This window comes from Sapajus apella, unplaced genomic scaffold, assembly GCF_009761245.1.
Source record: "Sapajus apella isolate SASKATOON/1434 unplaced genomic scaffold, GSC_monkey_1.0 scaffold2, whole genome shotgun sequence".
NCBI classification, from domain to species: Eukaryota; Metazoa; Chordata; class Mammalia; order Primates; family Cebidae; genus Sapajus; species Sapajus apella.
The window spans coordinates 75,199,027-75,216,992 of NW_022436942.1; the positions used below are offsets into that span (position 1 = coordinate 75,199,027).

General features: G+C 54.8%; 1 protein-coding gene across 3 annotated transcripts in view; it reads right to left on the reverse strand.

The window, feature by feature from the left end:
* Positions 1-7,453: 7,453 nt before the first annotated feature.
* Positions 7,454-17,966, reverse strand: part of TESC (tescalcin) — a 58,734-nt gene continuing 48,221 nt past the window's right edge. For 2 of the 3 annotated variants that reach the window (XM_032240901.1, XM_032240910.1), the window contains 5 exons: positions 17,408-17,547; positions 15,199-15,260; positions 14,989-15,096; positions 10,473-10,520; positions 7,454-7,741 (listed from right to left, as the gene is read on the reverse strand). In XM_032240901.1, coding sequence (XP_032096792.1) covers positions 7,664-7,741; positions 10,473-10,520; positions 14,989-15,096; positions 15,199-15,260; positions 17,408-17,547 — 436 coding nt within the window. In that variant the 3' untranslated portion in view covers positions 7,454-7,663. Of the gene's footprint in view, positions 7,742-10,472; positions 10,521-14,988; positions 15,097-15,198; positions 15,261-17,372; positions 17,548-17,966 lie in introns of all 3 variants that reach the window. The other variant, XR_004257615.1, reaches the window with a different exon arrangement.

Sequence of the window (17,966 nt, forward strand, 5' to 3'; positions counted from 1 at the left end):
AGGCGAAGGTTGCAGTGAGCCGAGATCGCACCATTGCACTCCAGCCTGGGCGACACAGCAAGACTTTGCCTCAAAAAAAGAAATGGCAACTTTAAGCATAATGATGTGTAATGAAACTAATTTTACTGTAGGCTAATTAATGTAAACAAGTTAAGTTCCCATGGCCTATTTCTTGCCATAAAAACATCACCAAACTTTAGAACTTTAAATCAAACACTTACAATATTAAACATTCAATAAATGTGAATTATACATACGTTTAAGAAAAATTACTAACAACAACAAGGTAATTACCCAGTTTTTGGTGACTCAGTGGGTGCTGGCAGTTGCAGTCCTGGTGGGTTAAATCACGAAATGTTTGCAAAGCAGAAATTGTCGGGAGCACCTCCTTCCACCACACAGATCACACACTGAAACGAACTGGCTCACTGGGCACTTCTGGATGGCCTTTTACTACTGTGCATGTGTATGATTATGCGAGCCTGAATTTTTATTTTACAATCATTTTTATTCACTCCTCCTCTCATTTTCCAACTCAGTTATTCTAGTTCGAGGTGGTGGGTGACCAGAGCCTCTCCCAGCGGCTCAGTGTGCAAGGCAGGGACCCACCCTGGACAGGACACCATCCCACCACTGGACACACACACACACTCAGACCGCAACCATTCAGACACCAACAAACTTCATGTGCACATCTTTGGGGTGTGGGAGGAAACCAAAGTGCCCAGAAAACTCGCACAGACGGGGAGGACGTCTAGACTCCACACAGACAGTGGATCTAGCCAGGAATCAATTTAGTTCTCAATGTTAGAACAAAATGACATTGAATCAAACAATGTTATTCTAGGACCTGCTGTGTGTGAAACGGTGCATGAGGGCATTTTCTGGGAAAAAGCATGGTTACCTCTCATCAGATTCTGGAAGGGGCCGCAGCCCCCCGAGAATGTCATCTCTGCCACTAGAGTGCGTTCTGTAACCCAAGCCCTGTGCCGCCCTAGTGCTGCTGTTGCCCAGGCAATAATTCACATTTCAGAGACACTCCAGGGACGGCACCACCTTCTCCTACCAAGCAGAACTCCCTGCCCCAGCTGAATGCTAGGGTTTCAGCTGACCAAAGGGAAAGTGAATTTCCGCAGGAGAAGGGCTTGGTCCTTTCTGAAAGGGACAGCTGACACCCACAAGATGAAGTCCTTCACTCCCATCCCACCTCTTGAGAGCTGGAGGCCCCGCGTTTCAGGGGCTAGCGCTTCCTACCCCACGTTAGAGGCAAATGCTGCTCACAACAAACCCACTTTGCTTACAGTTGCAGAGAAACGGCTTCCCCCAGTGAGGGGCCAACCTTCTCATGACAACGGTCTGGTGGCGGCTATTCTGGGCAGGCCACCACAGGGGCTCCCACAGGGCGGTCTCCCGCTGCCTGACGGATCCTCTGCTCTGAGCAGCAGCTGTGGCAGCAGTGAGCTTACAGCGCTGGCCAGCCGGCCAAGGTGCTGCGAGCCACACAGGCCTGCCCGCATCACCCACGAGGCCAGGCCAGATGGTTACCTGGCTACCGCTGCGGGGGCCTGCGGCGACTTGGACCAGGGCTGCCTCTAATGTGCGATGGCACAGTCCCTCTCACTGGGCTCTGGTGGGAGCTTTGTTGTCCCCAGCCCACTTTTGGTTTCTGATGCCGAGCGTGGGCTTCCAGAAGCAACCGTTTGACTGCTCTGCACCAGGGGGCTGTTTCTTTCCCCGCAGCTGAGCTGTTGCCCTGTCTCTTCTTCCCTTGCCCCCCAATGCCAGGGCAAATGCTGCCTTGTCATCTAAGACAGACATGGCAGCTAGCTCCTCAGCGGGCCCCTCCACCACTGCCACCCCATCACAGCCACTCTTGGGGTGCCGGCCCTTCCTCTGTGAGACTGGAGCCCAGTCCCTCGCTGACTTGGTCAACAGATTAGAGAGCCAAGCAGCCACCACGTCGTCCTCAGAGTCGTGAGTCCTCGGACCAGGCTGGTCCACCACCTAGCCCCTGCTGACTGCCACGTGCAAATTCTGCAAGAGGACAGAGACGACACCAGTGCGCCGGGTAGCGGTTCTGCCCTGGCTCCCCCTACTCAGCTCTTCCTGGCTTTCCCAAGGTCGCTGTGTGGGAGGACAGCCTGCAAGGCAGGTGTTTGCAAATGGCTTGCCAAGGCAACTTGTATTTTTAACTCTCCATCAGCTACTTAAGTCACACGGCACTGTTTCCAGCAGAGTTCAGCCTCAGCCTTGTTAACTGCAGGCAGGTGAGGACAGGTTCAACCGCCCTGTGACAAGGATCAGATCCACAGATGACCTGTCTCCCATTAGCAAAGTGTATTAAGAACTTTCCAGTCCCTTGGCCCAGAAAACAATAGCGTTGTTTTGTTAAAGTCTAGCAATAATTCGTTCCCTAAGAGGGTATTTGGCCAGCGCTGGAAGCTGCTGTCATCTCACCCCGATCCCTTATCCATAATTCATGCTTAACGTGGCTGCAGCGTGTCCCCTGAGCTGCTCGTATTAGATTTCCATCACACAGCCCTTTTGTAAACCTACCAAATTAAGAGCCATATTCTTTCAAAATCCAAAAGCCAACCTTTCCCCTTGGTAATACGGCAATATTAGTACAGCTCGCTTTAGACTATTCCTGGCAGATGGCTGAAGAGTTATGGACAGAGGTGACCTCCCCTGGCATCCAGCAGGCAGAGGATGCCGCCCCTGCTCAGCCTTCTCCACCTACGACCTGTGGCCTTCAAAGGACAAACTTATCAGCTTTCTTCAAATATTTGACCTAGTGTTGATTTCTGCCTAGTTCCTTTTAGTCATGGGTGTCATTTCTGACGGAAGGAAGGCGGTTAACCCGTGTATGTGGTTATCACTCACCTGCTGACCAGGTTTCAGGGCAAACACATCACCTCCTTCAGGCTGCCAGAGTGGAGGTGCCCCAGTCATTCAGTTCCTGTCCCCATCCAGGGACAAGAGGGGCTTGCTGCACTCGGGGGAGGGTCTGTGAGGCCAGAAATCCCCTCATGGGCACGCCCCATTGTCCAGCAGGTAACGAGAGCCATTTCCAAACCACCTGCCTCCAGCCCGAGGCACAGACCGCAGTGCCCAGATGGTGGGGCTGACCAAGATCGGTGCCCCGAGCAGCAACCCTCGGTCTCTGTTGATCAGAGGCCAGCAGCCCCACAAGACACATAAGCCTGCCCCTTCTGGGAGCAGGTTTGCACCAACTCGCCGCCAACCCTGATGGCTCCCGGGATGCCACAGACAATGCCAGGAGCCAGGACGGAGAGCGCCAGGTGATTTCTGTGTCCACGCTCTGGTGGAAACAAGCCGTAACCCTGCCAATTAGAGGACACCCTCAGTGACTATGCACAAATGAGCTTTCTTCTGAGCGGTGTGGACTGGGCTCACGGTGACTCAACCTCATTTTAATTAGCTGTTTAGATGAGCAGTGGCCCAAAGCTTCAAAGACATCAGGCAGCCCTCAGTGGCCCAAACAGGGGAGCACGTTTGATGCCTGCCCACCGTAGCCACATCTCCCAAACTAAAACTCGGGGCATTGGGGCTGACGGAAAGTGATTTGTTATTTATAAAAACACTTCACATTAATGAAGTGCCTTTGTTGAAAAGAACCAAATCGAAGCAAACTGGGAGAGTCCCAGAAAGCCTGGGGCCTCTGGTGGTGGTGCCAGTGTCCCTCCTGCTCAGTTGTACCAGGGATCGTCCCACTCACATGGGCAAGGCAGGGCAGTGCAAGGTGCGTGGGGGCTGGGAGAGGGCGGTTCTTACAGTAAGGCTGATCCCCACCAGGCTGTCCTAGTGACTTTCTAGGTGCCTTCTGTCGGCAGCCAGGGGATTAAGAGGCTCCCAAGCAGCAAGGGAAGGCAGGGAGCAAGGGTGAGGGGGATCGCGTCCCGCTTCCCTCCGGAGGAAACCACCCGGGATCCACCTGGAATTCCCAGGGCTTTGTCTCTCCCACGACGTAGCCAGCACTTGAGGGCAGGAAACAGAGACCTCTGTCTTTGCCCTGCAGTTTTTTTTTGTTTGTTTGTTTGTTTGTTTTTTGAGACAGAGTTTTGCTCTGTTGCCCAGGCTGAAGTGCAGTGGCACAGTCTCGGCTCACTGCAACCTTCACCTCCCAGGTTCAAGTGGTTCTCCTGCCTCAGCCTCCCGAGTAGCTGGGACTACAGGCGCTCACCATCATGCCCAGCTAATTTTTGTATTTTTAATAGAGACGGGGTTTCACCATGTTGGCCAGCCTGGTCTCAAACTCCTGACCAAGTGACTCATCTGCCTCGGCCTCCCAAAGGCACAGGCGTGGGCCACTGCGCCCGGTCTGCCCTGCAGCTTCGAGTGCTGAATGGAGTGCTGGACTGAGGAGCTGAGTTCTGGAGGTCATTCAGACCCTGCAATTTCACTGCCCCGGAAAGACTCAACCTGCCTCCAGCCACCGACCTGCAGAGAGCAGAGTCTCAGGAGAGGCTGGGGTGGCACACGCTGCTGTCTGGTGTCCACCAGGCGCTGCCAGGTGCTTGCAATGACAATGACGGCACAGTCAACCGCCTCTCATCCAGCCGCAGCTTGGTACCTGCCCAGGGGGTCGTGCCCCGCGCATTAACCAAAGGCCGAGCTCCCCAAGCCGCGCTCACTTTCCCGGGGCCCTTTGCCTGCTCCCTGGGCGGCAGGTCGCCTGGCCCTTTAGCTCCCTGTGCTGCTTGGCTGTGTTTTTAAATTTAAGTCCTGACTTTCAACTTCTCCTAAGCAGCATCCCATGGACCCCCTGGCGTGGGGTAAAGTTCCTTTCTTTCTTACACATATTAAAAGAGGAATACACCTGTTGAAGTCAATATTCATCCATGGAACACCCAGAAGAACCCTCTCAGGCACCTCTCGAGGGGGCAGGGGCATGGGAGCCCTCGGGGAACAGGTTTTATGCAACTCAGCTCTGTGGGAACACATCCAACAATTATTGTTTCTGCCTGCTGTGCCCACCACTGCCTGAGATGTGACAACTGTCCACAAGCACATGGCCAGGGGTCCCTGGTCTGAGGCCACTCCACTGCATGGGGTTCCCACTGGACCACACCAGGCTCGACGCTGGAGTGCAGATGGGGCGTCTCGGTACCATCTGGGCTCTGGGCATTTGCAGCCTTAAGCACAAGCCACCGTCTCCTAGAACAGTGTCCAGGGGCTGTGTTTATGATGTGCTGGACCAAATGGACTCCCTGAGCCTTTAAAGTGGCAGGGTGTGGCCCAGCGCTATGGCTCACGCCTGTAATCCCAGCACTTTGGGAGGCAGAGGTGGGTGGACTGCATGAGCTCAGGAGTTCAAGACTAGCATGAGAAACATGGCGAGACCCTGTCTCTACTAAAAATACAGAAGTTAGACATGTGTGGTGGCAGGCGCCTGTAGTTCCAGCTACTCGGGAGGCTGAGGGAGGAGGATTGCTTGAGCCTGGGAAGCAAAGGTTGAAGTGAGCTGAGGCTGCACCACTATACTGCAACCCTGTGCTCAAAAAATAAATAAAATATAAAATAAATATAAAATGAAATAAAAGAAGGGGCCTGCTGAGCAGGGTCCAGAAAAGCAGAGACACCCTGGGCTCATCACTTCCTCTGTTCACAAGTCTCTACCTGGAACCTTGCAAAACAGACACTGAAGGCTTGTAAATATCACCATTTACAAAAAGTGGAGTTGTCAATAGCAAAGACTTGGAACCAACCCAAACGCCCATCAATGACAGACTGGATAAAAAACATGGCACACATGCACCATGGAATACTATGCAGCCATAAAAAAGGATGAATTCATGTCCTTTGCAAGGACATGGATGAAGCTTGAAGCCATCATTCTCAGCAAACTGACACAAGAACAGAAAACCAAACACTGTATGTTCTCACTCATAAGCGGGTGTTGAATAGTGAAAACGCATGGACACAGGGAGGGGAACATCACATACCAGGGCCTAGGGGGTTGAGGGATAGGGGAGGAATAGCAGGGGGTGGAGAAATACCTAATGTAGATGATGGGGCGATGGATGCAGCAAACCACCACGGCACGTGTGTACCTATGTAACAACCCTGCACGATCTGCACATGTACCCCTGAACTTAAAGTATAATAAATACATTTTTTTTTTAAGTGGAGTGAACTCAGAATGCTGACGCACACATTTGCTTACACATGCGATGGCTCGGGAAGGACGCCTAAGGCAGCAGCTAACACACCCGCCCCTGAGAAGGGAAGCTGGGGCTGGGGTCGGGCAGACTCCACGGCCTGCCTTTTCGCACCTTTTAAATTCTGAACTGCAAGGCGTGAACTTGTAGTAAAGACGGTAAAGCACGCTCCATATCAAAACTATGAAAATGTCAAGAATGCAAATAATAGCCACTGCCAGTTATCAAGAGAGCTGTCTTGGGAGGCTAGAACGCCGCCACCCAGGGAGGGTCAATAAAGGAACGGGGCGTTTCGTGAACTTAAGCCCCAGAAAGAGGCCTGAAAAGCCAACGCTTGCCAGCCTTGCACAGCGATGGGAACACGTCATCCAGGGTCCTCAATGCCACATTCATGAGCTGGCGGCCTACACAGGAATTAGGGAAGTCATACTCAGCAGGCTGTCCCAGCACCTCCAGGACACCGCTCTCCAAGCCCCACAGATGCCAGCCTGCCACTGACCCCGGGCCACCACAGCCAAGACCAACAACCTTTGTTTCCCTGTCCCCAGCTCTAGCCAGTCCCCAAATCGAAAGGTGATAACTGAAGTTGCCAGAGACACTTACCTGGGCCAGACACCCACCCAGATTCCGTTGCCGCTGCTTCCTGGAGGACTGCAAGGCCCTGGGTCCTGCAGCTGGCCCAGAACTGCCAGGGGCACAGCTATGGCAGGCAGACCCCCTGGGGAGGAGCTGGGAGTCCCTAGTCAGCCAGCCAGGTCCTGACTCTCCCTGCCATGCCCATGGACCAACAGAGTGGGCTAGGGGCATCCCCGCAGCAGGGACAGGCTCGGGGCTCCAGATGTTTTCTCCATCAGTCTACGGATGTGGCTGTGACAGTGCGGAGGGCCCCCTGTCTGAGTCCTGGCCACCTCAGAAGCCCACGCACGGCCAGAGATGCTTCTCCTTAATTGACTCCCTAGGATGGAGAAGGCGGATGGGTTCCCGGGACTTGCACAGGGAGAACAGCAGATACTTTACAAAAAATAAACAAAAGAAAGAGAACCACTCCTTCTGCCAAACGAATCTTTTCATATTATTTAGGCTGGGTGTGTGTGGTGGCTCACACCTGTAATTCCAGCACTGTGGGAGGCTGAGGCAGGAGGATCGCCTGAGCCCAGTTCTAAGAGACCAAAACAAGTAATTTAGTCGTTGCTTATTCCTCACAGTCAGTCTCAGGCTGACTGAAGTGAACTGGCCACTTTAATGGACGTGAGGAACTGACAGAGGCCACGTTCATTAACAAACCTTTTTTTTTTTTTTATTAGAGATAAAAACAGCAAAGTCCCACATACCATACCCTACAAGACTCAAGGTGAGCGGACGAGCCTTGGCGATGCACCGGGGCTGTAGGGAGAGGCCGTCAGCCCGTCCTGGGCTGCTCCAGCATCGTGGGGAGGCGGCCCCAGTGCAAAGTGCAGTTTCTCCATGGAGGTAGCGGCGGCTCAGTGGCAGAGGGCCATGGTCTCCATGTTAAGGAAGCGGACGTGCATCTTGGTCTCAATGTCGATCCCCTGCCAGATCTGGAAGGGACGGAGTAGCATTAAGGGCACGTTCCCGCCGCCACCTCGCACCTGGCAGGGCTCCGGTCCTCAGCCCTTCCCCACCTATGTTCTCCTACCACCAACAGGGACGCTCTCTGGGCAGGTGAAAACAAGAGCGCTGCATTTCAAGACTATGAGCTATGCGAGGACGAAAACTTCCATCTGTCTTTTTTGCTGGTTAATTTGGCTCTGACATTTGGATTCTGAGATTGTCACAGCAAGTTATTATTAAGTACTGCATCCAAGCTCTTAGCTCCAAGTCATTTGAATCTCACCCACCACTTTAGGTGCTGTGATTTTCATGCAAATTACATAACCCCATTAAGTCCCCCTTCCATGGGTACAATGTGGGACCCCCAACCTGTACCACCCACTTCACGGAACACTGTGGGCTGTGACCCATCCTCATCACAGAAGCATTCTGTAAACTCTTAGGGGCTGTGCAGTTACAAGGCTTTGTTAGGCCATCACCATCAGTTTCACCATCTCCACAGTGGTCTTTGCAACCTCCCTGGGATAAGGGATCATGTGCATTCTAGAAAGACAAACTCATGTCCTAAAAGGTCATTTCCACCCAAAGATTACATCGTGACCCCAGACCTGGTGCTGGTACTGCCATCAGAGTCCACCCTGGCCCTGGCCCTGGCCCTGGGGGGGCCTTTATGCTACAAAACTGTGCACTCCAGCACTCTCAAGGCCTTGCCTGCCGGCTCCTGAGCAACTCAGGGCCCACGGGGGCCACAGATGGTGGGATGGTGGGGTGCGAACAGGAACGGAGGGACGTGGTGGGCGGGTGACTTCTCACTGCCTCCCTGCTTATGTAAGAACTTCAAACTCTCAAGCTGTCACTCTCAGCGTCTCCGGGAACAGCCACAAGGCTGGTAACAGGAAGAAAGTCAGAGCCCTGTGGGCACCCAGGTGACAGGGAGGCCTTGGGACATTTCTGGCCACTGCCCCACGGCCCACAGCCCCCAGCATACTTCCTGCTTTCCTGAGCCTGTCCTGAGTGTCACAGGGTGTGCAAAGACAGCTCTGGTTTCAGTCGAGCGGCCCCCATCCTTGCTGGGTGCACAAGGCGTTCTCAGGGTAAGACACGTGGACACTCATGGTGGCTTCTGCTAAGTGCCAGGTGGGCACTGGAAGGAACCAGGGAATGGGAGGGGCTGGCTGGTCCCCAAAGACCCCTCGGGGTACAGGGACAGGCTTGGGGAGCACTAGGGGCCTGGCAGAGGCCAGCCTTTAGGGGAAGGAAGTTGGTTTCAGAGGCAAAGAAATTCATTCTCCTCAGCCCGCAGCAGCGATCCTTCCTCCCCAACCCTCCCTCCCTCCTCCACGTGTCCGGCCCTTCATTCTGCTGTCTGGCTCTGGCAGACATCGTCTTCTCAGGTGACCGGGCCCCACGCATCAGCCAGAGTGACCCTGAAGCCCAAGTGCAAATTCTGCCTTCTCCTGTCTGTCCACCCCGCCGGCCCTGGGGTGGCCATCTGCGTGGCAGTGCTGGGCACGGGGCAGTGGAACCTCCGCAGTCTCCTCTCAGCCTTTCAATCACAGCTGGGCCTTGCTGCCTGCCTGTCCTCTCTCCTGCCAGGTCTAACCGCCAGGCTCGGCCTCGGCTCCATGAGGCTATGGCCCTGAGGACCCGGTCCCCCAGTCCCACTCTGGGCTACCTGGCCAGGAGCAGTGATCCTTCCTCCCTAATCCTCTCTCCTGTTGGGCTGGTGCTCCCCTGACCTCCTTTGTCTTCCCCCGGCCCCTAAAAGCACTTGGGAACACTGTTGTGACGGCCAGGGCTGACGTGTGGGGTGGGAGTTGGGGGGGTCCTCTCCCTGCCACAGGGCATCTGATTATCAAAACGGCCAGGAGCAGGTTTTGATTTCCACGGCCAGCACTGGTCTAACTGCCATCTACTCGCAGAGGCTGGAGAAGCCATCGGGGAGGAGGGCTGAGTGGGTGGCCATTTTATCAAAGAAATATCTTAGGACACAGCGAGGAAGGCGGGCACACCGTGTGCAGTCGGTCTGATCTGCGCTTCCGAGAAACAGAAGGTTCCCAGAATCCCTGTTCCAATTACAACAGGGGTTACTTTTTTTTTTCTTTGCTTTTTTTGGCGGGGGCGGGGAGGCAGGGTCTTACTCTATCACTCAGGCTGGAGTTCAGTGGCGCGATCTCGGCTCACTGCAACCTCCACCTCCTGAGTTCAATTTTCCTGCCTCAGCCTCCTGAGTAGCTGCACGCTCAGCTAATTTTTGTATTTTTAGTAGAGATGCGGTTTCACCACGTTGGCCAGGCTGGTCTTGAACTCCTGACCTCAGGTGATCTGCCTGCCTCAGCCTCCCAAAGTGCTGAGATCACAGGCGTGAGCCACTGCACTTGGCCTTCAACAGAGACTACTTCTGAGAAGACGCACGGGGATGCCTCCTGCACCCCCCCACCCACAGGTGGGAGAGAAGTTGGTTTTCACTGTATACCCATTTGCACTGCTTACGTTGTTTTGACTAAGTGTGACTATTACCTTTTCCATCAAAATAAGAAAAACCAGCTTAAATTGCTTTAAAGGCCATGCCTAGGTTGACAGCTTCCTACTGAGACGCCCATCACCCAGGAAGCCTGTCCCTTGCCACTGCAGGTAACGAACCCTCTCCCGTCCTGACCAGTGGGCCACATGAGGTCTTCTCAGGTCCCCTGAGGCCCCCACACCCAGACCACTCACCTTCAGGAAGTCCTCAAAGGTGATCCCCTCGTACACCTGATCAGGCTCCTGGGGACAGAAACACAGGGCAGACAGTGAGTGTGTGGGGCCGCATACAGCTGCTGCAGGGGCACGACGGCCCGCCCACTCCCCTCCCCACTGAGGACACCCGACACCCGGATGTAAGTGGCTGGGCTGTTTGGGAGGAATCATGAGAAGCAGGGAACGTTCCAGATCGTGTGCCTCCAGTATGCGGCGGCCGGTCAGCCTGAACCTCCAATATCCTCATTCACGGGCTCGAGGGTGGGACAGGAGCTGAGTGTGGCTCACCGGGGCCCTGGAAACGTGTGACTCAGACGGCATCCCTCCCACCCCCAGCCCCCAGGGAGAATCCCGGGTGTGGGGGACACCAGGGCCTGGGGCTCTGCTTCCCCACTCAGCCTACCTCACCACCAGCCCCCCAGCAGCCGGATCACCAAGACGCCTCCTGCAACCCCCACTGCCAGGTCTGGCCTCCTCATGCCTGTGCTGCACTGATAAGATGATTCCAGGCTAATCTAAGCTCACAGACCTCAGGGGAGACGTCAGGGAAACACAGGGCCAGCCTGTGAGGCCCACGCCTCATGCCCTGTGAGTCACCGTGATAACCCCGGGCCACTGGGGAGGCAGGGCTGGAGGGTGGCTGCAAGGAGCCTCTCCCCACCGAGCAGGGTTGGCAGTGCCAGTCTCCATCGCCTCTGTGTCCTCCTTGTACTGGGGACGACGCCAGGAGCTCCTGCCCCCCTTTCATCGACAAGCCTCCAAAAACCTCACCTTTGCAGCATGCTTTGGGACAGCGAAAAGTTGCTGATGTCCCAAGTGCCTGTCAATAGAAGGTCGGGGACATAAATCTCAGTCATCCACGCCATTGATTCCCATGCAACCCTTATGCCTAGTGTTCCATTACTGGAACATTAAGCACATGGGAGTTATTTATATCCTCCTGCTCAAGGCCGTCGTCAAGGTCTGCTTATAAAAATTCAAAACCTACAACCTCAGGCAAAAATGGGTGAAGAAGGGGTTGATTTATGCATCTTACTATGGAAAAGCTCCAAGAGATGTATACAGCAGATAAAGAAACAAACACCAACATCCCAACAAGCAGAAGGGTGTCTGCAGGTCTTAGACCGATAACCAGACCCCCAGCACCTGGCCTCTTGGCCATGGGGTCGTGCAGAGAGAAGGGGAAGCCAGGTCAGTTCAATTCTGTTTTGCTAAATCAGAAATAAAAGGCATGCATGTATGCACTGGTATGTATAGGAAAAAACCCAGCCAGAGGGATTCCCTTTAGGGAAGAGGACCTGGGCTGGTAGGGGCAGGAGAGACTCAAAGCTCTCTCTGTGACTCTGAAATTCTGTACAATGTGCGTTTGAGAACACAGAGGCACACTCGAAGCTTGTTATGTGCCAGGCATGTACGTCCCAAGTGCCTTCCAAATGCTATTGTTTTGTTTTTGAGACAGAGTATCACTCTGTCGTCCAGGCTGGAGTGCAGCGGTGCGAGCTTGGCTCACTGCGACTTCTGCCTCCTGGGTTCAAGCGAGTCCCGCGTGAGACTCCCAGCTAGCTGTGATCATTACAGGCGTGCACCACCATGCGTGGCTAATTTTTAAATGTTTTAGTAGAGACGGGGAATTCACCATGTTAGCCAGGCCGGCCTCGAACTCCTGACCTCAAGCGATCCACCCGCCTTGGCCTCCCAAAGTGCTGGGGTTACAGATGTGACCAAATGCTATTGTTAGCATTTAAGGACAGATGCCAATCTCACAACAGGCCCTGAGCTGGGTTCTGGTCTCTCTCCCGTATTACAGATGAGAGGCACAGAGGGGAGCTGCCTGTCCAGCTGGGAGCATGGAGCTGCTCCAAGCAAGTCCTTGAAGGCTGTTTCTGCCAGCGGGATTCTGCAAGCTTTTTAGTTCCCTCTTTATACTTAAAAAAATTTTGGCCAGGCACAGTGGTTCACATCTGTCATCCCAGGACTTTGGGAGGCCAAGGCAGGAGGACTGTTTGAGGCCAGGATTCAAGACCAGACTGTTCAGCATAGTAAGATCCAATCTCTTTTACAAAAAAAAAATTTTTTTAATTAGCTCGGTGTGGTGGTGTCCACCTCTGCTCCAGAGGCTGAGGGAGGAGGATGGCTTGAGCTCAGGAGACGGAAGCTGCAGTGAGGTATGATCACAACACTGCATTCCAGTTTGGGCTACAGAGCAAGACTCTGTCTCTTAAAAAACAAATAATAATTAAAAAAAAAAAATGAAGCCCAGCAGTTCTGGGTTAGCCTGGGCCAGCCCTATTCCTAAGGGCTCCTTTCCCCCTCTCTTCCCACTCATGGGCAGAGGGAAGTGACTGCCTTCTCTGCCAGCCACCCTAGGTTCTCAGGCCAGCCAAGGGGAGCTAATTATAGAAAAGTCCCCCCGTGGTCAGAGTCTGGGGCTGGAAAGGGAGTGATTGGTGCAAGGAAGGAGGGTGGTGGGGGATGCCCTCCCCCAGCTGAATGCCCAGTGAAGCAATACACCCTTAAGCATCCATGGGTGCAACCTCCGGAGGAAGCACCCTCAAAAGAGATCCTGAGGGCTGGGTGCAGTGGCTCACGCCTGCAATCCCAGCACTATGAGAGGCCAAGGTGGGAGGATCACGAGGTCAAGAGTTCGAGACCAACCTGGCCAACATGGTGAAACCCGTCTCTGCGAAAAATACAAAAATTAGCTGGGCGTGGTGGCACATGCCTACAATCCCACCTACTCAGAAGGCTGAGGCAGGAGAATCACTTGAGCCTGGGAGGTGGAGGCTGCAGTGAGCTGAGATCGTGCCATTGCACTCCAGCCTGGGCAGCAGAGAGAGACTTGGTCTAAAAAAAAAAAAAGAAACAAGAACTCCTGCCCCAGTCAATAACTGACTTCGGAAGTCCATGGAAGTGGGGAGCACGGATCGTTTGTTTTCGGCAGGTGACACGGTCAGAACAGGAAGTGTCCTCAGAGGCAGGGTGAGGTTGAATTGACGCAGCTGCCCCTCGCCCCCAGCTCAGGCCATATACACAGCTCGGTCTGGTTTCAGGCCATATACACAGCTCGGTCTGGTTTATCTGGTCAAGCTTTATACCAGAGGGTATTTTAAGAGCGCCCGAAGGACCCATGAGTGAAGAAAGGTGCAGATGAGCCCTCTGCCTCACAGCTGCCTTCCTGGCTCCGGTGCTGCCCCCACCTGTGGGGTCCAGGGGCAGTGGGATGGACCCCGGAGCCCAGCCTCTGCCCCGAGATGCCTCTGCTTCCCAGGCTGCCGGGGTTTTATGTAGATCAGCAGCTGGCAGCTGCCAGCAATTTCACTACAGCAAATTAAGAAAACTGTCGCCAATTGAAACTGGAGTGGGACAGGGAGCAATTTGAAGAAGAAGAGTGTAATTAAATCAAATGGGAATTTGGCCTGACAACCTGTCGGGAGATGTCTGCTTTCCCCACCGAGGTCACAAGCCCTTTCCCGTGGTGGTTCATCTGCTGAGCACAAAGGTTTCACCCAAGCCAGAAGCTTCCTGCTGGGCTCCAGAGGCAGGCAGACAGATAAAACACACGCCAGGAAGCTGGCTGACCACAGCCCCCGCCCCTGGGGGCAGGCCCAGGCCTGTGGCCTCCTGTCTCATCAAGAATGGGCTTGGGGTGGGCACAGACGGCAGGCTCCAGCATGAACACCCCTCTGCTCCGGGCTGGGCGGACACAAAGCCATCAGGGTGTCTAGAGACACTGTCACTTTAAACATACAGGGCAGAGGGCTGACCACAACAGTAGGGCCTTCCAAACCCCTCAGGGAACTCATGACATCCAGGTGGTCACCTGCCTGCCTGAGTGGTCCCCAGAGGCTTAGAGCCTTAGGCCTGGGAGCTGGTGGGGCTGCACCTGGCCTTACAAGAGGAAATCCACCCAGCATACCAAAGATCACACGGTCTAGAGGATTCTCTATGTGCTCTAAGCCTCAGTTTCCCCACCCGACAAAATGAGGCAAAATTTATGAAATGAAGAACATACGAAGGCCTCTCTTCTGTGTCATTTACATACCGGCCTCCACTTCGGCTCCTCCACCTGACCATCGGCTCTTCTCAGCCCCACATAGGGCTCCCTGCTGACCCCTGCTCCAAAGCCAGAAGTCGCTTCTGAGTCATTTGTTAAGAAATAAGCTAATTAAGGCAAGCCTGTGCCATCTGCTTTCCAGGCCTGGCCCCGGAGCTGAGTGATGCTGTGAGCACTGACTGAGGCCAGGGTGGGGGGCTCCTGGACCCCTGGAAGCCGAGGTCTCAAGCTCTGCTTCCCTGTCTTGTGCAGCTCTCTGGGGGCTGGGACCTGCAGTCTTCCTGGGGGACAGGAAGAGCTGGGAAAGGTTTCTGAGCCCCTAGGCCACAGGTAGAGGAGGTGGTAGGACACACCTGGCCCCTGCCCCATGAGGCCTTCCAGAAATGCAGACCATGAGCGGGAAGGCGCCACGCGTCTCAGGAGGGCTGCAGTGGCACTCACCATCTGCCCCACGCACACGCTGGCCGCCTCCATCATGGCCCCGTCAGCGATGGAGCGAGCGGACTCCTTCTCGATGTGGGGGTTTCCCGACAGCAGCTCCTCAACCACCTGCCGTGCGGGACGAAACAAAGGTGACCTGGGGCCTCCATCAGGGACACAGGACGGGGGAGGCCCCGGGAGCCCAGGGCGGGGCGGAGGAGCATACTTTACATTTCGGTACTCTTCCAGGGTGATGCGCCCGTCGCTGTCCGAGTCGTACATGTGGAACAGAACTGGGGTGGCAGAGGAGAGAGGGGACTCTGTCAGGCGGGGCCTGGCCCCTGCCACCCCCTGAAAGCTACACCAACTAAGCAAAAGACACAAATAACCAAACCTCAACACCAAAGTCACAGGGATCAGGATCAGCTGTGGGACCAGACTGACCGCTTCCTACTGGGTGACCTTGGGCCACTGACCTAACTTCTCTGAGCCTCAGTCTCCTCATCTGTGAAATGGGAATATCAATAGTGTCTACCTCATGGCCTTGGGAGGGCTGGGAGCTAGCGCTGTGGCGTTAGGGACGGATGACTGCCCAGTGAGGATGGATATGTTGACAGGAAGCGTCACCTGTCAACATGAGTCAAACGGTGTTGAGTTCAAAATATTGTTCCCACAGCCCGGGAGGGCACCATCGTCTCTGCCGTGGCAGGCCAGGGTCCACAGTGCTTTGATCTGGGCCCCTGCCTGCTCTGACATGGGCAGCCCGAGGGCTGGCATCAGGGAGGCGCTGGACGGGAGGGGACCTCTCCCTGTTGTTCCCAGCACAGCCTTGGGAGCTGGAGCTCTCCCAAGTCTTCTGTGTTGGCATTTAAAAAAAAAATTAAGTATTTATATTTTTGAAATGAAGTCTCGCTCTGTCGCCCAGGCTCGAGTGCAGTGGTGTGATCTTGGCTCACTGCAACCTCTGCCTCCCTAGTTCAAGAGATTCTCTTGCGTCAGCCTCCCAAGTAGCTAGAATTACAGGTGCCCAGCTCATTTTTGTATTTTTAATAGAGACAGGGTTTTGCCAGTTTGTCCAGGCTGGTCTCAAACCCCCATCCTCAAATGATCCGCCTGCCTCAGCCTCCCAAAATGCTGAGATCACAAGTGCGAGCCACGGGCCCGCCTGGCATTTATTTATTTATTATTGTTATTTTTTTTCAGAGACGGGGTCTCAGTGTGTTGCCCGGGCTGGAGTGCAGTGGTGCGATCGCAGTTCATTGCAGCCTCCAGCTCCTGGGCTCAAGCAATCCTCCCGCCTTAGTCTCCCGAGTACCAGCGACCATAGGCACATACACTGTGCTGTGCTGGTTTTTTAATTTTCTAGAGGCAGGTGTCTTTCTGTTGCCCAGGCTGGGCCTTGAACTCCTGGCTTCAAGCAATCCTCCCCTCCTCAGTCTCCTATAGTGCCGGGATTCCAGGCATGAGCCACTGAGCCCGGCTGCCGTTTATGGAGCCCTGACCAGATGCCCAGGTGTGCAAAGCGCTTCACAAACCTCTCCCTCTCACCTCAACCCATAAGTCCAAGGATGCCTAAGTCTGCTTCCCAGACAGGCAGTCAAAGCTCACGGAAGTTAAGGCATTTGTCCACGGCTATACCACTAAGGGACAGGAAGCCAGGGATCTGGACCTGAGTCCATCCTGTTCCACGCCCCTTGGAGTAGACAGGAAGCCAGGCTCACACCGGGGTCCCCTGCCAGGCCTGTTCCCACCAACCCCACTTACACATTCCAGTGCTAAATATAGCCAAGCCTCGTGTTTACATTTTCTTGATGAGGAGGCTGACCTGGGGTGGGGCACAGAGGGACGTCAGGAGTCATGGGAAAGGCCCCGGGAAAAGGGGATGTGACTCGGGCCACCGCCTGGGACCTGTGCGGTTGGCCAGCTGGGACCACAACAGAACCGCTCGGGAGCCAGACATCGTGGGGCTTGTCCCAGGAACCCAGCAATAGACAGCTCGTGGAGGAGGAAGAGGAGGAAACTGACTTTAGGGGGCACTTCCTGTATGCCAAAGGCTGACTGTGATCTTACCCAGACCCCAGAACCATGTACCATCGGCATGCCCATGTTCTGGGTGAAGGTTCAAGGTCACACGGCTGGTAGGTGAGAGGGGCCACACTGGAACCCAGGTCTCTGCCCCAAGGGCCTTGCTGTTTCACATCCACCACAACCCCCTTCTAAGTCCCAGGAAGCCTCAAGCTGCTGAGCAATGATTAGGATGAGGCCTCCGGGAACAGGAGGCAGCAATGCCAGCCTCATGGGGACGGGGCTGGTGTCCCCAAGCCCTCCCAGCACCCCAGCCAATGCACGCCCAGCCTCCTGCTGCAGGGACGCTCTGCGTTCTGAGGACTTAGGGGAGGCTGCACCCCGGCCAGGTGTAAGGGGACTTGGAGGCACGCACATCTCAGCTTCTCCTTCCGGGACAGCTCCACCTGCTCCTCGCCCATGGTGGTGTCGATGGGCCGGAAGTAGGACATGATGGTGAGAAAGTCCTCGAAATTAATCTCGTCAGCCAGGCCACTGGGTCCCTTGCGCAGGTTCCTATGGGAGCAACAAGGAGGGTACTGGAAATACATTAAGAACCAGGCCTTGTCCTCTTGCTGCCATTAACTCCTGAAGACTCAGCTCTCAGGACACACACTGTACCCATGACAGCTGCTATTGCCTTGAGTCTGTGCCCCAAGAACCTGCTTCATGGGGGCTCGGGGCTCCAGAAGCTGAAAGGCAGCCCCTGCCCTGCCCTCACAGAGCTCACCAACAGGGAGGTGGAGGAGAGACAGGCAGCTGCATGACAGCTGATCCCGGCGTGGACAGCGGGACTCGACTGTATGTGAAGGTGCACACGGGGGAGCTTATGAGGAAACCAGGCAATCCAGTAGCTCAGCAAGCACATCTCCGACACCTTCCTTTAGCTCGAGGGCTAGCAAACAGCACACGGACCCAAGCTGGCCTGTCATCTA